Here is a 26,854-nt window from a genome sequence, read left to right as displayed (position 1 = left end):
TCAATCTTCCAAACGAAAAAAACCCTATTTGGCGACGAATTACAGTCAGATTCTACTAGTAGAAACATCCACTTGCGCTACTCAGCTCTCAGCAACACATTCCGCCTGGCACCCCCTCCCCGCACATCTACGGTTGCATGCTTCCTGATGTAATTGAGGTTAAGTGTCTTTGCTTACGGGTACAACAGCTTCACATGGGATTTCACCCAGAAAACCTCCTATTTATAGAGCCTCCGCCAATCTGCTGAAGAATGGGAAAAACGCATCAAAGTTCTGCCATATCTGTCGCTTCAGTTATGTAGCTTTTCCGGGGCCCTAATTTGCTTCTTTTTTTCCTCTATTTTCCCATCCAATATTGCTAGTTTGTAGCATATGTTCTCAAATCCCTCTCCCCCTAAGCCAATCTCAGAGCCTCGTATAGACGATAGAGTCAAAAATTGGCTTTTTTGTACAGAGTGATGCCAATAAAGAATACAGCATAACGAAACGAGGAGGGGGAAAAGTGGTCTGTAATTGGTTTCAGAGGGCTTGTTTTACATGTAGCTTGATGGCGTCCAATCAGGGGTGGACTTGGATGGGCGGCGGCAGAAGTTCGTCTCCTTAAAGGAATGCGAGGCTTAAGGCTATTTTCATTTGTTACCTACATGAGAAGAAGGCAAAGCGACTGATCCAATCAGAGGCATTATTTCTGTCTAGCATTTCTGCAAAACAAGGCAGAACAACATATTTTACATAGACTACCTGACAAAAGTCTTGTTGCTTATCCAAGTTTTAGGAACAGCAAATAACTTAACTTCTAGTTGATCATTTGGTATAAGAAGTGGCTTACATGAAAGGCGAAGGCCTCTAGATTACGCTTATTTTACCAAAATAAAACATGATCAACCCTTGATTTTTTTATTATTTAATTAGGACAGTGCGGTCTGACTTTGCTTAGACAAAAGTCTTGTCATTTAAGAGAAATAATGTACATATTGTTATATAAAGTCATGGTGCAGTGTGAAAAAAAAAATAATATTGTGTATGACTCCCATGAGCTTGGATGACTGCATCCATACATCTCTGCAATGACTCTACTAACTTAATAAAGTCATCTAGAATGGCAAAGGAAGTGTTCCTGCCGGACTCCCAGAGTTCATCAAGATTCTTTGGATTCATCTTCAATGCCTCCCTCCATCTTACCCCAGACATGCTCAATAATGTTCATCTCTGGTGACTGGGCTGGCCAATTCTGGAGCACCTTGATCTTCTTCGCTTTTGGAAACTTTAATGTGGAGGCTGAAGTATGAGGAGCGCTATCTTGCTGAAGAACTTGCCCTCTCCTGTGGTTTGTAATGTAATAGGCACCACAAATTTCTTGATACATCAGCCTGTTGATGTTGCCATCCACTCTTCAGATCTCTTGCACGTCCTTATAATGAATGTAACAACAAACCATGATTTTTCCATCACCAAACTTGCTTGATTTCTGTGAGAATCTCGAGTCTATGTGGGTTCCAATAGGTCTTCCGCATTATTTGTGATGATTGGGATGCAGTTCAACAGATGATTCATCTGAAAAATCTACCTTCTGCCACTTTTTTCAAAGGATCACCCAGAGGTTAAGTTATTATTTGTTGCTTGTACAACTGTGATCTACGACAAGACTTTTTTCTTTAAGTGTCAAAGCTTAAATCTGCAGAAAGAGAAAATTCCAGAAGAAAAAAAGCATGAAAAACCTTAACGTTGCCCTCGGTTAGGTGCGCTTTCCTCTAGTGTAATTAGAAATGGAGAAAAACTACATCCTGAGCAAGCTAATGTGATATTGATGCAGAATAGGTGATTTTTAGGACAAAAACAAGACCAAAGGAGCACCTTAAGAAGAGTTACTTTCATGTTTTTTGTTCAGCCAGCATGTCAGAAAGTGTCTCAGAAAAACAGCAATGCTAACGGCTGGCTCTCTTAAAGAATTATACACCTCTTTGGCCTTAAGAAAGAAGAAAAATAACACAACTTTGAGGTCAGCAGACGGCTTCATCAGAGACACAAAAACGCAGACAATAAGACAGACATAAAGCAAATTCAATTACGCCTCATACCCAGGGGTCTCGGTGTAGAGAGAGACAGAAAATCCCAGTTTAAATACTTTATTCAAAATGAAATTAGCAGCTTATCCACCGGCTAATATACTAAGTCACGCGGCTCTGATGTGAACGAGGGAATGAGTGTGGTAGAAATGTATAAACCACTAAAAAAGGGATCTAAAAAAATGTAGGCATGATGTAAAGTCACTTGTGTAAAGATACTACATGGAATGTTAAAATGATAATTCACCAATAATTCTTACATTTACATATTACACCTTGTATATACAGTTGAAGTCTGAATTATTAGCCCCCCTGAATTATTAGCGCCCCTGTTTATTTTTCCCTCAATTTCTGTTTAATGGAGGGAAGATTGTTTCAGCACATTTCTAAGCATAATAGTTTTAAAAACTCATTTCTAATAACTGATCTATTTTATCTTTGCCATGATGACAGTAGATAATATTTTACTTGATATTTTTTAAGACACTTCTATACAGCTTAAAGTGACATTTAAAGGCTTAACTAGGCTAATAAGGTGAACTAGGCAGGTTGGGGTAATTAGTCAAGTTATTCTATAACGATGGTTTGTTCTGTAGATTATCGAAGAAAAAAAATTAGCTAAAAGGGGCTAATAATTTTGTCCCAAAAATAGTTTTTAAAAAATTAATAACTGCTTTTATTCTGGCAAAAAATAAATAAGTAAGACTTTCTTCAGAAGATAAAATATTATCAGACATGCTGTGAAAATTTCATTGTTCTGTTAAACATCATTAGGGAAATATTTAAAAAAGAAAATAAAAATTAAAAGGGGGCTAATAATTCTGACTTCAAGTGTATTTATTATTATACCTCAGAACTGTTTACTTCACCTCACTCTCATCCCCTATTTTTGCACTACTATTTATCGCTGACAGTTATTTTTACTGTAACTTGTTGTTTAGTGTTATTTGTATTGTAACAATATATTTACATTTGCACTGAGTAGTGAGATCAGGGGCATAGATTTAACCCCAACAATATCAACTATTGAAATGTCCCCACCAATAATTTAATTCACTTAAAAAAAAAATGTAAATAAATAATTAAATAAAAATAAAATCGCACTGTAGATATTAATCTAGACATGCAGAAAGGGTTAAATCTTGTCTTATTCAAGTCGCACCGCCCCCCAAACACAAACAAACAATGTGATTGGCTGTGCCTTTCCCTGCTGTCATGCGAAAGGCTAAAGCTGCATTTCAGGTGTGTCAAAACTGAGCGGGAGGATTTCCTGTGCAAAAATAAGGTGTGTAAGGTACGGCAGCAAAAAGAAAAAAAAAGAAAAAAAGGTGGACATAATGAGATTTTTTCAACGAAGAGTGTACACAGCAAATTCATCAGAGTTAAATTCTCGGTGTTGAAGCATTTCAGAGTAAAGTGTTGACGTTAAAGAGTTAGATTTTGATAAATGAATATAATAAGAGTTAGAATTGATTTTATTCAGTGCGAAATCAAGGAGTTATCTTTTCAACACTTGGTGGTGTTATTTCCAACATCCGGGAATTCATGCAGCCCCAGTCACTGAAGAATTTTCCAGACGCCATTTGGTGAGTCAAACTACCTAAATGTTGGTATTTTACTGACTTTCTTTAAGGAAATACAGTTGTAAACATGTTAAGTTAATAACTTTAGAATGGAGTGACAATTTTAAACTTCTGCGGTTCATTCATGGTCGTTTGTGTATCTAACGTTAGCTTAACTGCATTACTATTGACTTCTTTTCAAGAATGTTTTTATATATGCTCACGCATACATAGTGCATAAAAACATCAAATGTACATGTTCAACACATTTCTGTCACGCTTAATGCCATTTTGTGCGTTGTTACCCATCTGTAAAATAAAATTGACACTTCTCCTTTAATTCGAAGCAAATTAGCGAGGGAATCCCCGGAGCCGCCTAACAGCCTAACAGTTACTCTGCCCGGATGCTAACGGCAACACAGGACGGTTTCCATAAGCTCTGGAGAGTTTCTAAAAATCTGGTGAGTAAATGAACATATGCTTACTTGTAAAAGGCTGCCTGACTAAAACATATGATTGTTTGTTATTCGTGTACGTTAATTTGGTTATTTTAAACACCGCGGCCCTTTTAAACGGGTTCATTTGTGGCCGTCCATATACTGTTAGTCCATAGACTCGTGTGATAACGTACGCTTGAATTATATTAAGTGTTGACAACCATTAAAGTCGGAATGTTAACATTAATGTCTTTAAATGACCGCGTTTGCACTTTCTCAGACATTTAACGTTAAAGAAGTCTCCTGGAAGTTGCGGGACTAACGTTAACATTATCCCGCAAATGCACAGAGACTCCCAGATGCCCAAGTAGATGCCCGCAAATGAATGATAATCTCCCGGAAAGCGCGCGTCTCCCGCCCGGTCATTAAACACTTTGCACACCCCTCTCCACCGCATCCCTCCCAGCTCTTTAGGTACGTCGCGCGCAAGTCACCCCCACCGCTCTTTAGGTACGTCGCGCGCAACTCATTGCTCTTCAGGTACTTATCTCTCCCGCTACCTCCCGCAAATCAACTCTGTATCCCCCGAAAATGACTTCTCCCAACTCGGGATGTCTGACGTAAGTAAGTTAGGCTATTTCTGTAGTCAGGAACATCTTAGTCAAGCTTTTTCTCCAGCATGATATTGTGCTTAAAACTATAGGCTAAACTTAGCATGTACTGTACACAACATTTCCGTTTTATTAAAGACAATTTAGTGCGTTGTAAACAGCCACCTGTCTGTAAAATTAATCAACTGATTCATATTTGAGCAGCCTAATGATGATACAGATTTGATTTGTAGATTTATTATCAATAATCAACATCTGAATCAAAAGATATCTGAAAAAGTGTGAGGCATACTTTGTGATGTTCATCTCTCTTTTTTTTATCTGAAGGCTATGCATATGTGTTAGATACTAATGTGTTGTTGTTTTTTAACAGCCACAGTTCTCTATACAATAACACAACCCTGTGACGGTGGCTGATAAGAGACGGATGGTGTATTTTTATTTTTGTGGTGATGATAATGAAGGTATGTTTGATAAAGTTCTGTATTTATTTTCACAATAACCTGAGAGGGTATTAGAGCATTAGAGAATAACAAATGACATGAAGGTGATAAGTTTTGTATTGTGGGTGAACTGTTACTTAAATAATGTTTTGCTCTTTGCTTTGCACTTTTCCTCTTCTGCTTATCCTAATATTTTAGATTATATTTGGACCTGAAACATCTGCTAGACTCCAGGAAAGGTGGCGTCAATACTGGACCTGAAAGGGCCTAGCAAGTTGAATCTGGTAAAGAAACACGCACGTGCACACACACACACACACACACACACACACACACACACACACACACACATGCATGCACACGCTTACAGAAAACTGTAAGTTTATGAATATTTTTTACACTGTGGCCAATATTTTGGGGAAGTCAGCATCACTAAATGATATAAAAGATTTTAAGCTCCTCTAAATTTTGCTCCGAGTGTTGTGTTAAATTCAGGATTCTGGACAGACAGCTGCCTGTTTTTCCAGTTCTAGTCATAATGGTTAACCTAATTGTTTTTGGAGATCCAACAGTGATGTATGTGTTTTTTCTACTTTTCCATATCCTGTCACCTCAACCAGCTGGGAGAGTCAAGTTGTGGATCATCATGAAGATTTTCAAAAGGTGAGTTTAGATTTCTTGAATGTTTTATTTACTTTAAATGTTCTTTTAATTATATCATAGAATTTGATTGCAATTTGTTTTCAAACATTTTTCTTAGTCATGCTGGAGTCTTGAAGAGTTCTTAGATGAGCATCACCCTACAGTATATCCGTGCATCAGGAACCACCAGAAGAGCGATCAGCAGCTGCTACATCGTCATGGATAAAAAGGTCATCCTGTGGCTGGGAAGCACTTCATTCACAGGACATGCTTGATGAGATTTCCTAGCTCCAGTTTGTTTTCACACAAGTTTACAGCATTTATACCTTCATTTAAACTGCTGTGTTTGATATGGAGGACCAAGGAAACACCAGAAGTGAAAGATTTGCAAGCCAAGTTGTTTAAAATGTAATTTCAGAAGAAAACTATGCGTTCAGAAGAAAACTATGAGTGACGCTACATTGAACTTTCAAATTGCTCTGATGAAACATCAAGTTTGGACCAAAGGACTGAAACAGCCTTTTTGAGCACTGGTCATACATATGTTGTTGATACTGTCTGTACTAATAAAACATTTAAAGCATATTTGACATTGTTGCATTTTAAAAACTGAATGAATTGTTGAAGTGGTGAATGTTTTCAAATAAAATGTTTTTTCTTTTGTAATTTAAAGTCTATTTGACCTTTTTACCATATTTACACTCAAGAGAGTTGAATAAAATAAATATATTACACCAGGCGGTGTTAAATATAGTTAAATTTTTTAACTCTGCCCAGAGTTAAAATTAACCCTTACTTCGGTGTCAATGTGCCAACCCTTTTGAAAGTGTTGATTTAACTCTGTTTTGAGTGGACCCCATGAGACACTTTCAAAGTGTTGAAATTAACACCCATAGAGTTGTTTTGGGTCCCCATATTTTGCTGTGTAGGTCACATAAACGCAGATTTGCTACTGAATGACCCCATCATGATATTGCCACCAATGCTCATGTTTTTCCCCGCTTTAACACACAGTCTATCAATATAGCAGACTTATTGTGAATAGTCTGCCCTGAAAACTAACTCCAAAATAAACAGCAAAATGTAAAAGTATATGATCCCTGTCGTTCTTCTAATCTCTCAGAGTAGCCTGTCCAATTCTGGTTGCTACAGAAAAACAGCCTGTGCTGAGTCATTTGAGTCATTTGTTTAAACTATAGTTCTTGTGTTACCATAGCAACTAAAAAATACCACAACAGATTATTTCAAGTACTTTACTACAGAATGGTTTAAAAACATTACAGTATATCTTATAACATACTATAGTAGTTTTTTCATATATAAACAGTGTTACATTCTTGTACATTTCTGTTGCGTGATTATTATTATTTTTTTCCGCTAGTCTCTATCTCTTTTTTTCTCTCTCTCTGTCTAGTGCTCTCTCTCTCTCTGCGTTCTCTCTCTCTCTTTCTTTATTTCTCTTTCTCTCCCTCTTCCAACCATACAGTGGCTCCGATTGGCTACCACTGCCCAGCTGTTTGCCGTTCCCCCCCCCCCCCTGACGTCACCACACAGCCTCCAATCCAGCCGCTGCCACCGTGGTATAAAAGTGGTGACAGGACGCTACTCGCGAGGCCCTGAGTTTCTGTGTTGTGTCAAAGAAATTGCAATTCGCTTTCAGTGTGTTACAATTTGTTATATGTCCATTGTTATTTGTCTGTTCTCCATTTGTTTACCATCAGTTACGCACATCTGAGGTTGGAGAGTGGGACACACTAGGTAAGGGGCGTGCTCTACCCACTGGTAGAAGGTGCGTAATAGACGCAAAGATTTCATTTCAATAGTTGATTTTTTTTTTTTTTTGGACAGTTGGGCCAGAAGAAAAGATTGAGTTGTTTTATTTACTTTTATTGTTTGGAAGCCACCCGCGTCTCATCTTTCCAACTCTCCCATCTATCTGTTCAAACATCTTGTGTACCATTTTTATTTTTTTTTTGTAATTTTCAATATATTCTTGTAAATATTTATTGTTCTTTCTATACACATATTTTTGCATTTATCATTATTTTTGTCAGTAAACTCACGTTATTGCATTTAGTTAGTAGTGGTATTTGGTTCCCTCACTTGTTGATATTGTGTGTTTGCTTATGTGTTTCACCCAAAATTAATGTTACTCTCCTTCACCTTGACTCACCATCTTTAAAATTGTAAAAAGCAGAAGTAAATATATAGGACATTTCATACACAATGGTAGTTTAAAGAGCTTTACATAAACAAGACTAAAAGAAAAAAAATATATGAAATAAAAACAAAAAAGAATAAAAAAGAATATAATTTAAATACATTGATGTTTTCACACGAACATGAGGCATTATCATTTAGTTAGAGGTTTGATTTGCAATGCTAACTATCAAATTATAATTTCTCGCAATAAGATTTAAACCATTTATTGCCACAGTGCCTAATACTGGGCCAACTGGCGACCAACTCCCTTTTTATTTACTCACCAAAGGCAATTTTGCACACATTTGGCGAATGTTTATTTTGGACCCCGTTCACTAGTCTCTCTAATAACATCAGAGCCGTAGCGCAAATGTCCAAAAAACGAGTCTATGATGAAAGCGCAGCCTCCTGTTACTGTTTCGCAGAGTTTAGCAGGTTTAAACACATTACGTGCATTAAGTGTACTTCAGTCATTGATTGTATTATTTTTGTCCCCTGCAAATCCTAAATGAAATCCAGTGATGTTAGATGTGTCACAAGACATGCTAGAAGAAAATACAACATTTGATGGTGTCTAATCTGATTTGAGGACTTCAGAGGAGGGAAAAAACAGTCAATAAAAGTCAAATGTGGTCACACGATGCTATCGTAAGACTGTTCTCTGCCGCTGATTCCATGAGAACAGAAAACAACCATACGTCGCCTCATTAATGACTTATATAACAAAATCTTAAATCTTCCATTATGTTTCTCCCTTCATTTTAGATTTTGGAACTGGTTCTAAATTGATAAGTGGAATTCGGGAAATCTGCGTATTACTTAGCATATTTAATCTATACACTGTAAAACCCAATAAGTTAAGGTAACTTAAACCCTTTGAGGAAACTGATTGCAACAAACAATTTCAGTTAAAAAACTAACCCTAATGAGTACTGTGAACTTACTCCATTTAAGCTGAAGTAATGAGGTATTTAATTAACTCATTGTCTTCAACACTGAGTTCAAAACTCTTTTCAAATGAGAAAAAATAACTTTTAGTGAATTTTGATTTAACTACACTCATTTCATTTGATAAAGTCGACTGTTGGGTTTTACAGTGTATATTTACTTAGGTTGATATGTGTAAAATATAGATTCATTAAATTGTTACATTAATTTTAGTAAATAAATTGAATAATATGCAGATGTTTAGAGGATTTATGTACAATACAATTAGTAGATTGATATTGTTTACATCTTTTAGAAGATGCCTTGTACGTGAGTGGTTCTAATTCGATTTGACTTGTAAGATAAAAATGAAATATGTAATGAAATAAATAAGATTTTAAAATGGAGTAAAACATAAAAAAAGCTACTAAAATGTTTCATATTTCAATCTTTGTTTTGAAAGATTTTTTTTATATCACTTAAAATTAGGCTTGGTGTCCATAAAGGTATATTACAGTAAACATATATGTCCCTCCAAGATTTTGTGTAAAAAACAATCAGATTTTTTGCGACTAAAATAATACTGTAATATGGTGAGTTTTTGCAAACTTTGAAGCAAATTTTGACGCATTTCTTTTATTGTTTTGCTGTGAAAATATACACATATGTACAAAACTTAATTCTTTATTATCTTTTTTCAGTGTAAAACTATGCAGATGTCGCTCTGTGTCTTGGCAGGAATTTGAACAGTGTCCCGACTGTCTAAAATATGTGTGAAATCTGCAGCAATTTGAAATAAATGTGATATTTGCTTGATTTTATTATTAAAAAAAGTACATTTTGGACAGTGGAATTGCAAAATCCTGGAAGTTCAGATATATTACATATTTATATTATGAGGGTAATTCAGTGACGGCCTATAAATACGCGGATGAGTCCATGTTTTTAATCTCAGCAGTTATCTGGAAATAACAAGATAATTAAGACTAAAATGCTAGGTCAATAATCTTTAGGAGCTAATTTTGGCTTCAAAATTACCACGGCAAAGACATTGCTAAAATGCATATGACCAAAAAATAAATATAGTTTGTAAATATATATTAACAACTATATATAAGTTTGTAAAACAGATTTTGAGTCGAAGAATCACTTTGCAGCAGTGTTTAACAATTTTTATGACTAAAAAGTTTCTACCGACAAAAACTAGACAAAAACTAAATAAAAATTAAGTGATGATGACTACAACTATAATAAAAATATACTGACATTTTGGTAGACCAAAAAAAAGCCATGAGAATGTGATTGGGGGACATGTTTTGGAAAATATTCAATCAGAATTAATCTTGCTGTTTGATGCATAAGGCACACACACATTTGAATAGTAACTGATCCACAGTAAACGCGAGAAGCAATTACGTCAACGTAAGAGTAGATTTAGTTGACTAAAACTAGACTAAAACTAAAATGATTCAGAAGACTAAAATATGACTACAATGAAATTTTAGTCAAAATACTAAGACTTAAACTAAATCAAAATTTGCTGTCAAAATTAGCATTGCTTCAGCCATGAAAAAGTTAGTACCTCTGATCTTTTTTCAGAATCTGAGGAAAATTATCCACTGTTGTGCTCAAGGTGTTTATTAAAGTCCTGCAAATTGATATACAAGCTAAAAACACTTTAATATCATTAGATTTTTAACCATAATATTTTAATTTTATATTCTTAATATATAAACTTTTCCAGGTATGGGTTGCAGCTTGCATGTGCTCGATAAGTTGGCGGTTCATTCCGCTGTGACTCCAGATTAATAAAGGGACTAAGTCGAAAAGAAAATGAATGAATTTTTAATATATAAACATGACGGCATCATTCATTTTTCATTTTTAGCTGGTCAGGGACGAGTCAAGGAATGTGACATCTGGCTAAAAGTGGGAATGAGACAAGAATGAGAATAATGTTATGTTTGGTCGCATACAATTGCGTCTTGTGTCCAAAAAGCATTTAATCTAATCTGAGGACTACAGTGAAGAAAAAAACTTAAGAGTTGCTTAAATGTGGTCATGCGACACTCAAAAAAAAGGCTTTTGCTGCTTGTTCAAACTACTTATTTAATTGAGTTGAAACAACACAATTCTTATGTTTTTTGGGGGGACAACTTAATTGTTTTATGTTCAATCTACTTACATTTGTCAAAATGATTAAGCTAACTTAAACAATTTGTGTTGGGACAACATGAAGGAATTGTGTGGAACTCAGCAGTGAAAGCGAGCATACCACTGAATCCATGCGACCAGAAAACAAGCATACGTCGCTCCGTTTCTTTGTCTGCACCTCTTCCTTTTCCGCTTCTTCTTCATTCAAGCTTTTCAGCTCTGGTTATATAGCGATAAGTAAGCAGAGAGACAGGCATGAGCTAACGGATTAGCAACTGTGCCACTGGCAATTACCCAGTATCAGGGGCTAATCTTACTGAGCGCCGCCGCTGTCTCCGCGACTGCCAGCTGCCAGCACTGGCACACCGCAGTATATTAGCATCAATCCACCGCTGCACGGCAATAAAAGCACAGCCAGAGATTTGTTTGGCAGGGCCACTGTGAAAAACGCAAGATGGTGGTTTATTTATTTTTTTTGTTTGTTTGTTTGTTCGTTTTTTTTTTTTTTCTTACAATAAGTGTGTCAGTGTTATAGAAAATGAGAATGGTTAGCATGCAGAATGTAAACGTATGTTTGGATGGAATATATTTTATTTTATGACGAGGGATAAAACATGAAAATCGCTTCAATTAAACTGATAAGCATTGTGTGTAGCATGGCGTTAAACTGGACACAGTGCACACTTATCCTTTTAAAGTATTAAGGTTATAATATTAAGCTTTACATTAGTTGAGACATTAAGAATTATTAAGATTATTAAGAATGCTTAACATAAATGAATTAAAAAAAAATAATGAAAAAATTTGGTTTACACTAAGGAACTTTTAAACTTTTAGTTTTGAAAGTGACAATAATGAGTTTTTTTTTAATAAATCAGCATATAATGATCATTTCTGAACACCACACAACACTAAAACCTGAAGTAATAATCATGAAAATTCAGCATTGAATATTGAATCTTAAAATAAATTGAACTTTTTATTATTACAATATGTGACAATATTACTGTTTTTATTGCATTTTGTATTGGTACGAGTAAGTTTACTCAAAACCATATATAAAAACTTTGTATGTTTTTGTATGTTTTATAATAATAATAATAATAATAATAATAATAATAATAATAATAATTATTATTATTATTATTATTATTATTATAATAATAAGTGTTTAGTTTATAAAAAATGTAATGGTTTTAAAAAAAAACTGCTTTTTTTCTAGCTGAAATTAAACAAATAAGACTTTCTATAGTTATATATATATATATATATATATATATATATATATATATATATATATATATATATATATATATATATATATATATATATATATATATAAATATATATATATTAACTTGCAAGTTTTCATTTACTTATTAATTTGCTTTCTTTGTTATTATTATATGCTATTATAATTATTTTGTTTTTCATTATAGTCTTTTTAGGGGGCATTATTTTTTGATCATAAATCACTAATGTGGTCAAATTCTAAATGTGGAAAATACCTTTAAGTTCAATCACTATTTTATATAACCGAATACTGATGCATCAAGGAAAAAACAAACAAAAACAACAACAAAAACCCTTAAGGGTCCTTCATACTGATGATACCCAAAAAACAAGCATTAATCAAAACCTATACATGTAAACAATTCCAATCCAAAGAACCCCACATCCATACAGAAAACCTTGACACTTCCCTGAAAACAAGACACAAAGAAACTCCACTCTGCACAAACAACACCTGTTAAAAGCTTACCCAAGATAAAAGTGTGTGTATGTGTGTGTGTTTGACAGTCTTGTAAATAGTGAATGTGATAACTGGTCTGTGTCAGAGCGGGAGCGAGTGTTACCTTGTTGATTTTAGGGTGAGCGCAGCGACTGTTTCCTGCGCTGGGGTTCATCCAGCTGCTCTCTGGAGGAGCACATTCCTGTCTGAGCGAGCACTTCTTCTCCTGAACACACCAGCCGCAGTCAAAGCGCGGGTCTGCTTTCAGACACATCCCGCAGCTGTCCCGCATGGCGAAACACTTGTACAGGTGCGCTGAGGAGAAACACAGGGGAAAAATAAATAAATGAGTGTGCAGAGCAGAGGACAAAACCTGTGACCGAGCAGCACATGAGAAGCTTTATTCATCTGTCATGTTGCCTGGCAACCGCAAACTGTCTACAGTTGAGCTAATGAACTCTATTACTGCACTCAACAAGTGTTTATTGTGATCATTAGGCTTAATAAATGAGAATTTTAATATCAGTGTCTTTTTATAATGATGTTGCTTTTATAATTGCTTTGCATAATTATGTTCACCAACAGTAATATGCATAAATAAACCCATATATATATATATATATATAAATATATATATAAATATATATATATATATATATATATATATATATATATATATATATATATATATATATTTATATATATATATATATATATATATATATATATATATATATTTATATATATATATATATATATATATATATATATATATATATATATATATATATATATATATATATATATAAACATATTTTATTTATTTATTTATTTATTTTAACATATACATATAGACAGTAGCCCCTTTCACACATACAGACCTTTCCGGAAAATTACCGACAATTTTTCTGAAAGGTCTGTATGTGTGAACAGGCCTTTTTTAAAATACCGGTAAATTCGTTCCGGATAGAGAAAGTTGTAACATTACTGGTAATTTGCCAGAATGCTGCGCTGTGTGAACGCAGAAAGAAGATTGCCGGAAAAAGCGCGTGCACGTCTAGAATGCGCTGATGTGAGACGCATTCACGTTTGAGCGATTTATGAAAATATTTTTCCAGGCACATTTAGCTGCTAGATGTTTGTCAGATGTTTATATGTTCCTTCTTAATGCTAACTGTGTAAATAATTATTCTGACACTGGAATGCCCTGTCAGTAATGTCTAGTGGTTGTCAATAGGCTTTTTATAGTGTCTGCTATAATGTTAATGTTGTTTTTGGTGTTTACAGATGAATATGGTCACTGTGTGAAAACACAGTACAGTTAAGATCTTATTGCCACATTAGATCGTTATGATTACATAATATATGCCTTCAGTGATCTCCTGTATATAGATCCCAAAAAATAACACAACTGGAATCACTACCGCAGTCGCCATCTTCTGATCTCACAGGAGAAGCAGGAGATTGCGAGGACATACAGTATGATGACGTGTGCAGGTGCTGCAGTGCAGTCCCAATTCTTAGGGGTAAATTTTGAAGCCCTTCTTCTTAACCTTCAGTCGTAAGGAAAGGGGAAGGGGTAGGGGTATAAAATTAGAATTGGGATTGGGCCTTAATTGATAATAATCCTAACCTCAACCCAAACAGTCTACTTAATCTATTGAGAATAAGTTGGCATATAAATGCAATGTAACTTAAATTCAACAAAACGCGTTAAAGGGACCATCAAAATAAAGTGATACCAAAATGTCATTTAGAAGGTAATTTCAAGATTTTAAAATCAAAAATACTATGGTAATTACCCAGTAAGTTAAACAAACTACTTGAATCTAAACACCTAAACACCACTGGTTATTGCTTATAAACAGAAAGCACGTGGTCTACTACATTTTCAATCTAAAATGTCAAACTAGTTGCCCTTAACTGAAAACTTGCAGAAAGAAAGATTAAAATATAAAAGATGCATGAAACAAAGGCATCACCTCAGCTACAGCTAACAATTAGCAAATTACAGATGTTAAATTCCCATTGCGGAGAGAAAGATGGCAGATTTTGCAGGGCCCCTGGAGCTTCAGGGGCCCAAGTGAATGCTGTTGCGTCTCTGACTGCTGGCGGACTTCAAAAGAGATGCGTAACCATCCGTCTCAGCCTCATGCTAATCTGATTAGCCACGGCTAAGCTTAAAAGTAGCGCTGCGCTAATTAAACTGAACCAAATGAATGATTTAATTACATTAACATTTCCACTTTACAGCGGGGCAAAGCTGGGCTTTTTCTCTGGCAGCGTGGTGAAGATAAACGCTATAAAGTTAATGCTGAGAAAGACAGAGAGAGAGAAAGAGAGAGAGAGGGAGAGAGAGAGAGAGAGAGAGAGAGAGAGAAATATAGTGCAGAAATATCTTAGCACCTTTGCATGAAACAAATTAGTTTGACTATAGAATTTATGTTTTCAAAAAGTATATTCTGAATTAAAAGTTTAGCAAAAAATAACATGCAACAAATTTATCAATTTATCAACAAGTACATTTATATAACTGCATAAAAATAGATTTATGATCGGACAAATCAGAATTTTTTTGTACACCTATATTCAAAATGTTTAGGCCGGTAATACACAACAGTACAACAGTATTTATTTATTAATATTATTGTTTTTTTAATTTTATAATATTAACAAAACATACAAATAAAGGAATAAATAAATAATAATGACAGCAGTTTATATATATATATATATATATATATATATATATATATATATATATATATATATATATATATATATATATATATACATACATATATTTGTTGTATTTAATTTTAACTTTATAATGATAATAAAAATAAATAATAATTATAATAAAAAAATAATAATAATTATTTTTTATTTTAATTTTTTAAAAACATAATAATACATAAATAATAATAATAATAATAATAATAATAATTACAGTTTTTATTTTACTATTTTAAGACAATTTATTTTTACACTAATAATAAAAAAATAATTAATACATAAAAATGATAATAATAATAATAATAGGTTTTTATTTTATTATTATCAGTATTCTATTAACTTGTTCTATCACTTTTATTGTATTTTATTTTATAACAATAATAAAAAAATTTAAAAGTACAAATCAATAAATAAATAATAATAATAATAATAATGACCACAGTTTTAATTTTATTATTTGTATTGTATTTAATTTCAATTTTATAATAATAATAATACCAAATAAATAATAAAAAATAAATAAAAATAGTAACAACAACAGTTTTGATAATATTATTTTATTTCATTTAATAATAATAATAATAATAATAATAATAATAATAATAACCAAAAAGAATGTTATTATGTAGGTCTTTAAATAGTAATAACAGTTTTATTTAACTTTTTTATTGCATTATTTACATGTTTAATTACTTATTTTTTAGTATTGTAAGTATTATTATTATTATTATTATTATTAGTAGTAGTAGTAGTAGTAGTAGTAGTAGTAGTAGTAGTATCATTATTATTATATAATATAATCTATAATATAATATATTATGATATAATATATATCACTATATTATTATATTTTATACAGAAATATTTTGTAACAAATATATTTACTGTCATTTTTATTCATTTATTCATTTTAGTATTTTCAAACAAACTATTATTAAACCACACTTAATGACCCAAACCGTGAGTGCAAATTAAAAACAATAAAAAGAACTTAAGAAAATAATTATTGTCTTTTCTGTCAACTAACCAAGACAACATCTTAATGTTACCAAAACACAGTATCTGAACGTGTCTCTGTGATTTCCCACCTTCTCCATCCTGTACCATTTTTCAGATGTTGCCGACAGCGACGAGATGAGAAAAATAAGGCGGCAAAAAGTGCAGCGCGTTACATCACTCAATGTGCTGCGAGAGCTTGATCTGGCCCAGGTGTGCTGCTCTATTGGATCACCCTCCAGAGTCACCATTCACTCACAACTCTCTCTAAACAGCTCTTTACAGGCCCTGACACTTGAAATATTAGTAACAAATGGACCAGGACTCGATCCAGTATCACCAAAAGCGCTCATTCCAAATTATTTGGAGAGTCAGTCTGAGAAGCAAACTTTCTAACCAGATGTTCTTTTTATTCATTTTGAATACCGTGTTTTTGTATTGTATTGCAGAGATGTGCTGAGGAATTACCAGATGAGCTGGACTGAAAGAAGCAAGGCATAAATCAGCCTTAATTCATCCTTACAGATACCCTGGATCTGACAAAAAAGTGACTATAGGCTTTTTAAGTTGTGAAATTTATGACCTTGTATTATAAAATCAGTTATAAACAGGGCTTGACAATATTATTATTTTTTTTTATCACCAGCCACTGTGGCTAGTTGTTTTCCAACATTACTAGCCACTCGCCATTTTCACTAGCCATAATTTTGTTGTTAGGAAAATATATTTTATATGCATAAATATGACATGTCATGCAAAAATTACTTGATTTAAATTAGATATTGTACTATGTCCACATGAGTCCTCATTCCTTTCACTTTTTGTGTATTGTGTATGAGCTTGCTCAGTGGGTTGTGGTTTTATAGTGTCACATTAAAATTAGTTTTTATTTCACATGACTTTCCAGGGCTCACAATTAAGGACTTACCAAATGTATACTGAAATAAATAATAAATAAATCAAAAATAAATAAATAATTATTTCTTAGACTCAAATGTTAAATAACGTGTCAACACAAGCAACATATAGCAAAATATAGCTGTATACTATACTTTTTATTTAAAAAAAAAAAATAGACATTTAAAAAATAACTATTGCCATGCTTTTAAAATATGCACAGTAATCTGTCCTGGCTAAAGTTCCCAGATCACCAGCTAACTACACATGAATGGGGAGTTAATCTCCTATTAAAGCAATGTTATTGTAAAAAAATTATAACTAAACCATACTAACAAAAATAACTGTAAGCAAAAGCAAGCAGGTGAAAAAACTGCATGTGTGATAAAGAAAGGATGATCACGTGCACTTAATATCTGATCAAAGAATGGTCAAAGCAAAAGCAACCGGTGCTGCTTACAAAAAGACAAACCTGGAGCTCCTGAAAGCAGCAAGACTGGGGGTGCAGGAGCATAACATTTTGTCTAGTCTATTTAAAGGAGAACTGATCTCACAAGTTGCGTATTTGTATGCACGGTTGCTTCACGCAAGGAAACAGTAGATCACAAAAGCTGTAAGCGCGAGTGATCATCCTCTCATTTGTTATCCGCCTGCTTTCTATAGCTTGTGCAAGCACAATTTGCACGACCACGGCCCGGCACATGGTCTAAAAGGGTTGAGCTTATTCTCTTAATGATTTATGAGTGTATTTTGAGCATAACATGCATTAAACCAATCAGTCTCATCTCCAATTCTCTTTAAGAGTCAGTTGCGTTGAACCATGGTGCATTTGTTGTTTACATGGCGGACTTTGCAAGTGGAAAAACTGCATGCTTCACTAGCGAGAAAACAGTTAAACAGACCATCTGCAGCGCAAGGATAAAGAATAAGCCTCTTCCAATCAGCCTCTTTTTCTTTACTTAACTTTTACTCTTCAACGTTCATGGATAAGGAAACTGTGTTGTAAGCACTCAACTAAAGACATCCATTAGCCTACATATTTAATTTTATTTGTTAAGCGCAAAGATTTAATCCAAAACTATTTCTAAATTCAGTTCTAATTTCCAGCAAATTAATAAGTGAATAATAATAACGAAATGTGGTTATAAAACCACATCCAAAGTATCCCTGTCCTGTTCTTTTGCCTCATATGGTGATGTAGATGCCTCCGAAACTCCACAGGTGGACAAATTTAAACTTGCTTTATTAAAACAAATATAAATATGTACATAAATAATAATACTACACTTTGTCATGAATAAGCTAAAAAAAGGATTAACATTTTAATCCTTTTTTTATATGTAAAGATATTTGTGTAATGCTGTACATCCTGTGTGTATTATGAAATGTGTAAACATTTGGATCCACATAGGCGAAAGCCAGCTTTAGACCAGCTTTTTTTGGTCAATGGCGCGCTCTATTTTATTTTCTCATAATAGCAAGGCGCCAACAAAGTCCACAAAGTAGTGCAAATGGATTAGCTATTTAAACAATGAGGCGCACAGCATTAAATTTAGAGTTGCGCTGGTCTGAAAATAGCAACAACTGGTGCCATACAGGTTTTGCGCCTTATTGCGCCAGGTGTATGATAGTGCCCTAAAGGACATTCTGTGAAAAATGCCTTGCTCTGTTAAACATCACTTTGGAAAAATTTGAAAAAACTAATTCAAAGGAGGTCTAATAATTCTGACTTCAACTCTATACTTTGTTAGGATATGACAATATTAAGCCGAGATACGACTATTTGAAAATCTGTAATCTGAGGGTTCAAACAAATCAAAAAACTGCAAAAATCAGCTTTGAAATGTAAAACTTTAGTTGTTAGAAATGCACATCTATATCTAACATAATTTGAAAGATTATAATATATACACAGTGATCAAACACATGAACGATATGCATTTGTTAATATGTTTAGCTTAACACACTGTGAGAGTATATTAGTGCCATTTGTTGTTCGCTTTTGCCATCTGATACAGCTTTCGGACCCAGACACTGTGACGGGTGAAGTCAGACTTAACAAGCGGATGGAGGAATGGATGTGTCAGACTGAGGCGAGATTTACCTTGGATATTGTAGGGGTTGTCAATGACGAAATCTCCATTCCACACAACGGAGAGGTCCACAGGCAGGTCGCTGATGTCATTTCCTTCATAGTCATACTGGAGAGAAAGAGAGAGAGAGAGAGAGAAAAAAAAGACAAATATGACTCAATCCTGATGTAACTGAATTTAGCTCCTAAAAAAAATAGTCACAAAATATCAACAGGAAAGTTTAGTTTCTTCAACAACTTTCAATTAATGTAAGCACTGCAAAATGTATAAGTGCCGCTTATACAAACATTCTTTTTTTGTATCTAGTATTATTCAGAGATGTTTAATTCACACTTTTTCCAGTAATCACCATTAATTTCTGTCCCTAAAGTGTGTCTATCCACCAAAAACACAAAAAAGGCACAAAATATAAGTAGCATGACACTGTGCGACCAAAAAACACATCATTTTCAGATTGATTACTCCCACTTTTCATCATCACTTATCTGTCCTCTATCGACAGTGTTTATACACCGAAAAGACAAAAAGAGGGCTCAAAATACCGAAATGTGGGAGAAATGAGTTTGAATTAGGCTCTCGACATTTCTCGATCCTATTAGGCTATCGCTTTCTCTCTCTCTATTGTGCTACTGACATCAAAAAAGACAAAAATAGTCCAAAATAACACACAAACACACAAACACAAACACAAACACACACACACACACACACACACACACACACACACACACACACACACACACACACACACACACACACACACAAATTGTTGGAAACATTCAGGTTATGGAGGTTGTGCAGGAAATGAAAGTTTAAATCTGGCTTGCAACATTTTTGCTGTCTATCTCACCTCCTGTCCTTGTACTGCAGTGCAAAAAAAATCTGTTCAAAAGTCCAAATGTGCTACAATAAGATGTGTTTTGGTGCTTATGTGGGAAATATGCCTTTGAATTGTGCATCGATTATTTCTATTTCAAGCCTAATGGCATGCCTCCTTGCTACCAAAAACAGAGAGAGAGAGAGAGTGCAATTTTGGATGTTCTTGATCTTGAAAATAAACTAGCTAGCAAACGGTTTGAAAATAAAAGTCAGATCTGTGACTCAGTGAAAACAACATCCGTTATGTACTTTTAATAATGTTAAATAGGGTAAACACACACACACACACACACACACACACACACACACACACACACACACACACACACACACACACACACACACACATATATTAGATTATAGCCCGTTCCATTTGTTTGGGAGGACAGTGGTTGGTATTGAAATGAGTAGCTGGTATTTAAATGTTTCTGTTGTGACATTGTGTTTGGTGCAGACAGCCAAATTACTTATCAATGGAATCTTGTTGTGTCGTGTGTTATTAGGACACTTTTCAATACTGTTTAATGCAATTTCAAAAAGTTACATGTGGGAAATATCATTTTGAATTAGAGTTTTATTTTTAGTTTAATAATTCCAATTTATTGTCATTATTTCCATGACTAAACACACACACACACACACAAAATATTTTAAATTAGCAAAAGTATTGCTGAAGACAACAGCACTGTTTGGAATCCTGCCAGAATATGCTGAATCAAATTCATCACAGACTGATACTAGAGCCTTAGCAACTTTACTGACAAGATGACTTATTCTTACACTGTAAAACCCAATAACTTAAGGTAACTCAAACCATTTAAGTTCAAAAACTAATGAGTAGAATTAAAGATTTTTTTAAAGAGGCACTTATAACTTTATTGTTTTTTAATTTTATTTAATTTTATTTTTTATTTTATTTATATATTTTTTTCATATTGTTTGTTTATTATTATTTTTATGTTATCTTACAGCATGTTTGCATCACTGTAAAACCCAAAATGTTAAGGTAACTCAAACAATTTGAGAAAACCGATTGCAACAAACCATTTAAGTTCAAAAACAAATCCTATTGAGTACTGTCTATTTAATCCATTTGAGTACATGAAGCAATTTGAGCACAGTAAAACCCTATAAATGAAGAGAACTCGAACCAACTGAGTACTGTAAAACCCAATAAGTTAAGGCAACTCAAACCATTTGAGGAAATCGATTGCTACAAACCATTTGAGTTAAAAAAAAAAACCTAAACAATATGAGTACTTTTAACTTGCTTACTTTAAGTTGAAGTAATGAGGTATTTAATTAACTCATTATCTTCAACACTGAGTTCAAAACTCTTTTCAACTGAGTAGAATTAACTTTCAGTCAATTTTGAGTTAACTACGCTCATTTCATTTAATAAAGTTGACTGTTGAGTTTTACAGTGTGTACATATGTGATAATTTACCTTATTATTTATATACTAGTTTAGTGTATAATTGTTTTTTTTTCTGATAATTTCTTGTTTGGTGACTTGTATCAGTGCATGATTTTTTTGGCATGTTTATATACCTATATGTAACAATATTATGTATATTTTATTTATGTATGTATTTTCTGTCTGACCTAAACTAATGAAGCTATGTGTATATATCTGATTGGCTGATAGCCATGCGATATTCTGCAATAACAGCGCTCCAACCGACTCTTCATTAGCGACAAGCAGAGGACACTACAGGATGTTGACAGAGACCACAGAGTAAGTCCTTAGAGGGAGAAAAACTCAGCGATTTTCCAACATAACTACAGCTACAACAACTACAGCTAAACAAATCATTATGAATCAGGTTAATGACATTCTAAGTCAATCTCTCTGTTTTGTATTGTGTACTGCTGTATACCACATAAACTGGTAATGTTTGCTTTGATTTGGCTTTTTTTGCGTTATTTATTGTCATATCCCAATTTCAACAGAGAAATATCTGTAGACTGATGGCATTTCAGCCATATAATCCTAAAATGTGAACAAGAATTACCTGTTTAATCATCACTTTAGATATTAAGCTAGAGAATCATTCAAATACTAGATCTACGGTGACAACTGTGAAGTAGCAATGGTTTCTGCTGTTCTGAACGTAGCTGCAGTTGTGAATGAATGGTGGAAGAAAGTAGTTCCTTGTACACAAGGGTTTTTGAGACTCCCTGTGTTTGATTTTCTTTTTTATATACACAATTATGTCATCAAATTGTTGTATAAACGCAATATTGCACTTGTAGCAGTGAAATATGGCTGTACTGGTCAATGGTGGGACACTAAGGCACTTGACCTGCGCCCTCAAGCCAACACACGCTACTTATCAGTGCCGATATACAGCCATGTTGCACTTCTACTCATGTGATATTGCTCATATATATCGCTCAAGACTGAACTGAGAGTTTAAATTTGTCTTGCAACATATTTTGATCCCCATCAAAACCCCTTATCCAGTCTAAATCATAGAAGAAACATAAAGCTACTAAAAAGATCACTAATCTATACACAATCTGTCAGTAAGTCACAAAAAAGGCACAAAAACAACACGAAAAGCGCTCTTGAACCCAATCGTATTTCTTTACCCACTACCACAACCCCCAAAATAAAGCAAATCCCCACAACCCAAGACAAAACAACCAACAAATCTATAGCGCAGATTTGTTTAAGTATGCATCTCTCCTATTGGACCATATTGTTGTGTATTGCATCAGTGGTTTTACTTCACTGATCCTAACATGCAAACCGGGGGCCGACGGGATGAAGAAGAGCTAAGAAAAACACAAGCGAACCCTGCTGAAATGGCAGCCAATGAATGAAACATGCCGGCTTATCTCGCTCCATGTAAATCTTGCCATTTAAGTGTGCATCCTTGAGAGAGACAGAAGAAAAGAGAGTGAGACGAAGGGCGCAGCGGAGTGAGACGGACGAGTCGGGATTCTCATCACGCAATTGTGTGAGTGTCAAATCAATACGAAAGGAGGTGAAAACACTCCAGCCTGACAGGAGCCTCGCTTCTACGGCCACTCTCATTCCCGAGCACTGATAAACAGCGGCAGACATCCAGCACACTTATCCAGCTTCTCTCTACACCCCATGATGCTTTGCATCAAATATGGGAGTAACGTAGTTTAAACAATCAGTGAAATAAAAAAAAGGATGATGAGGTGTCATTTAAAGGGATAGTTCAAGCAACTAGTTTTTTCCATTAAAATATCTTTTTTCGTTTCAAACAGACGAAAGAAACTTCAAATAAAAGTTAACGGTCCTGTTTGTATTTAATTAAGATGAATTTTTAGATGTAGAATGAGTATGTTAGTCATAAGGTTACCTAGCACGTAAGCATGTATTGTGCTCTAGAACGAGGGTTAATGAAAGTATTGACTTTGGTACCAATCGGTAATACAATTTTAAAAATGCACATTTCCAACATTTAAATGCTCTTAAGCACATTCTGATTGGCCATTGTGTTCACATGCTCAACAGAAATGACTGCGATTGGCCATGATAGTCATCAGTTCACCTCTCCTAGCCAAGTGCAAACACAGATAAAAAAAAACACATAAAGTTGGGTCTATCAGCTGGTCTGTCTATGAGCTGATACACATTTAGTTATTTTGTTCTAGTTTTAGAAACCTTGAATCCTATAAAGGAAATATTAATTCTAAAGAGAAATATGTAAGGCGATGCAGTGGCGCAGTAGGTAGTGCTGTCACCTCACAGCAAGAAGGTCGCTGGTTCGAGCCTCGGCTGGGTCAGTTGGCATTTCTGTGTAGAGTTTGCATGTTCTCCCTGCGTTCGCATGGGTTTCCTCCTGGTGCTCCGTTTTCCCCCACAGTAAAAGACATGCGGTACAGGTGAATTGGGTAGGCTAAATTGTCTGTAGTGTATGAGTATAAATGAGTGTGTATTGATGCTTTGTAGAGATGGGTTGCAGCTGGAAGGGCATTCGCTTCGTAAAAACATGTGCTGGATAAGTTGGCGGTTCATTCCGCTGTGACGACTCCGGATTGATAAAGGAACTAAGCTGAAAAGAAAATTAATGAATGAGATATATGTAAGGGATGTACTCATTTATGCTAGGCATTGTATATGTATATTGAATATTGCTGTACAGTACAGAGTACAAAGAGAAAATTATTTAGAAAAACAAGATGCGGTAAATTCTACAGATATACTTTACAATATGCTAATGCCACATTTAAATACCAAACATTGTTTCAGTTATTATTATTATTATTTTTAATTTAAATATTTTCCCAAATATTTAAAAGGAACTTCCCAAAGTTAAAATGGAATGGCCAAAAATATAAATAAAACTCCCCAAAATCTAAATGAAACTTTCCAAAATCTAAATGTAAATGGAATTTCCAAATTCTAAACAGAACCTCTTTCCAAATTATAAATGGAACTTTCCAAATTATAAATTAACCTTCCCAAATTATAAATGGAACTCCCCAAAATCTAAATGGAACTTTTCAAATTCTAAACAGAACTCATTTCCAGATTCTGAATGAAACTTCTCTTCAGATTCTAAATGGAACTTCCAAAAATTTAGAAAAACAAAACACGGTCAACACTACAGATATACTTTTTATACTAACGTCACATTCAAAGACGAAACATTGTTTTATTTTTTCTAAATGGAACCTCCTAAAATCTAAACAGAACTTTCGAAATTCTAAATGGAACTTACCAAAAATGCAACCTCCCAAAATCTACATGTAAATGGAACTCCCCTAAATCTAAATGAAACTCCCCAAAATCTAAACAGAACTTCAAAATTCTAAATGAAACTCCCCAAAATCTAAATGGAAGTTCCCAAAATGGAACCTCCCAAAATCTACATGTAAATGGAACTCCCCTAAATCTAAATGAAACTTCCCAAATTCTAAATCAAACTCCCAATAATATATATGGAACTTTTCAAAATTGAAATGGAATGTCTTTCCAAAATCTAAAGGGAACCTTTTTCTAAATTCTAAATGGAACTTACCAAATATCTAAATGGAACTTTCCAAATTCTAAACGAAACTTCACAAAATCTAAATTAAACTTTCCAAAATCCCAAAAAGGTGCAACTTATAATTTAAACCCAGTCATTGCATGTGAAAGAAAGGTGGGTAGTCTCGAAAAGTAAAGCTAATGACTCAGAACCAACCAGCGTGCAGAGAAAAATGTGATTTGTCTGGCTGTTTCTGGATGAAGAGAGGGGTCGCACCGAAATAAGGAAGCCAGATGGAAATAAGGCAAAATAGAGAGAGGGCATGAGGGAGAGCTCAAAAATCTAAATTACAGAGTGGAAGTCATTCATTTACACATGAAACAAGTGGCAGAGTTTAGGCGTGAAGCACGTCGCTTGAATGTAAGTGAAATTGGCATTTCCAATTTGCTTTCTGACACATCTCATTTGGTGTCGATTGTCTCCAACATATACACACACGTGTGGAAATACACATATACACACACATATAATAGCTGACCAATGAGGCTGAGGTTTACTTTTTACAGTTCACCTGAACATACAAAATACAGGTCAAACCTTTCTTTATTTCTTGGATTAATTAATTAATTAATTTATTTATTAAAGCTTTACATATTATTTAAAGGCTCTTTATGGATTTATTTATTTATTTACTTATTTATGTGTGGTATTATTTTGACAGTGATCTTAAAAAACAAATTAGTAGTTCTCAGTTTTTTACTTTGCTCTCATTTCTGTTTTTAGTATTGTTTATATAGTATTATATTATTTATTGTATTATTTAGAATGTTTTATTTTATATTAAACAAGTCAGCATTTTAATCAAAATAAAACTCAATTTTATATAAGTTTTTTTCAGTTTAGTTAGCTCTTTTAATAGTTATATTGTTGAAATATTATTTTAAAAAACGATTAACAATTATATTTTTAATGAAATTAGCCATATTTGTAGTCTGATTTTTCATGTTACTTGGAGCCAAAAGGTGTGACTGTCGCACCTAATTGCCAGAAAAAAGTGTGATTAATTGCAATTATAAAATAGTACTGTATTGCTAAGTAAAAACCTTAAAATATTACAAATACTAAAAATAATCTATAGTGATATTGTGGTTTATCTGGTTTAACATGTTTATTTGGGCATCACCTGCTAAAACTAGCAGAGTAAACCATCAGACTAAATAAATTCAACCAAAACTCTATTTACTGCACTGATTTTTCCAAAAAGTAGACGTATTAAGTCCATTTAATCCATACATTTATGCACACCAAGACTCTTTAATTGCATGACACAAATTACATTAATGATGCAGTTTTGCATGGTTCAGCAATTTGCGTTATTTGCATTAAATTATTTTAACGTGTGAAAGATTTTGAATTAACCGCATGTGTAAACACTGACTTCGCAATTACACACGCTGTGCTGTTCATCCTTACAACAAAATCATAAACAATAAAATCCCTTGTTTAAATCACATCTCTCATC

General features: G+C 33.8%; 1 protein-coding gene and 1 long non-coding RNA gene across 3 annotated transcripts in view; one reads left to right on the top strand and one right to left on the bottom strand.

Annotated features, from left to right (window-relative positions):
- Positions 1 to 26,854, bottom strand: part of plxna1a (plexin A1a) — a 424,291-nt gene that overhangs the window by 98,692 nt on the left and 298,745 nt on the right. For both annotated transcript variants that reach the window (XM_017353686.4, XM_003201217.7), the window contains exons 11-12: positions 19,510 to 19,606; positions 12,901 to 13,091 (exon numbers count right to left, since the gene is read on the bottom strand). In XM_017353686.4, coding sequence (XP_017209175.2) covers positions 12,901 to 13,091; positions 19,510 to 19,606 — 288 coding nt within the window. The remainder of the gene's footprint in view (positions 1 to 12,900; positions 13,092 to 19,509; positions 19,607 to 26,854) is intronic.
- LOC141380523 (uncharacterized) lies at positions 3,595 to 6,344 on the top strand. Its single transcript, XR_012398652.1, has 6 exons — positions 3,595 to 3,652; positions 3,976 to 4,089; positions 5,050 to 5,140; positions 5,318 to 5,403; positions 5,740 to 5,782; positions 5,880 to 6,344. It is a non-coding gene; the product is annotated as an uncharacterized lncRNA (long non-coding RNA).

This window comes from Danio rerio, chromosome 23 (assembly GCF_049306965.1).
Source record: "Danio rerio strain Tuebingen ecotype United States chromosome 23, GRCz12tu, whole genome shotgun sequence".
NCBI classification, from domain to species: Eukaryota; Metazoa; Chordata; class Actinopteri; order Cypriniformes; family Danionidae; genus Danio; species Danio rerio.
The sequence above is the reverse complement of the archived record's forward strand: the minus strand, read 5'-3'. Positions and strand labels throughout refer to the sequence as shown.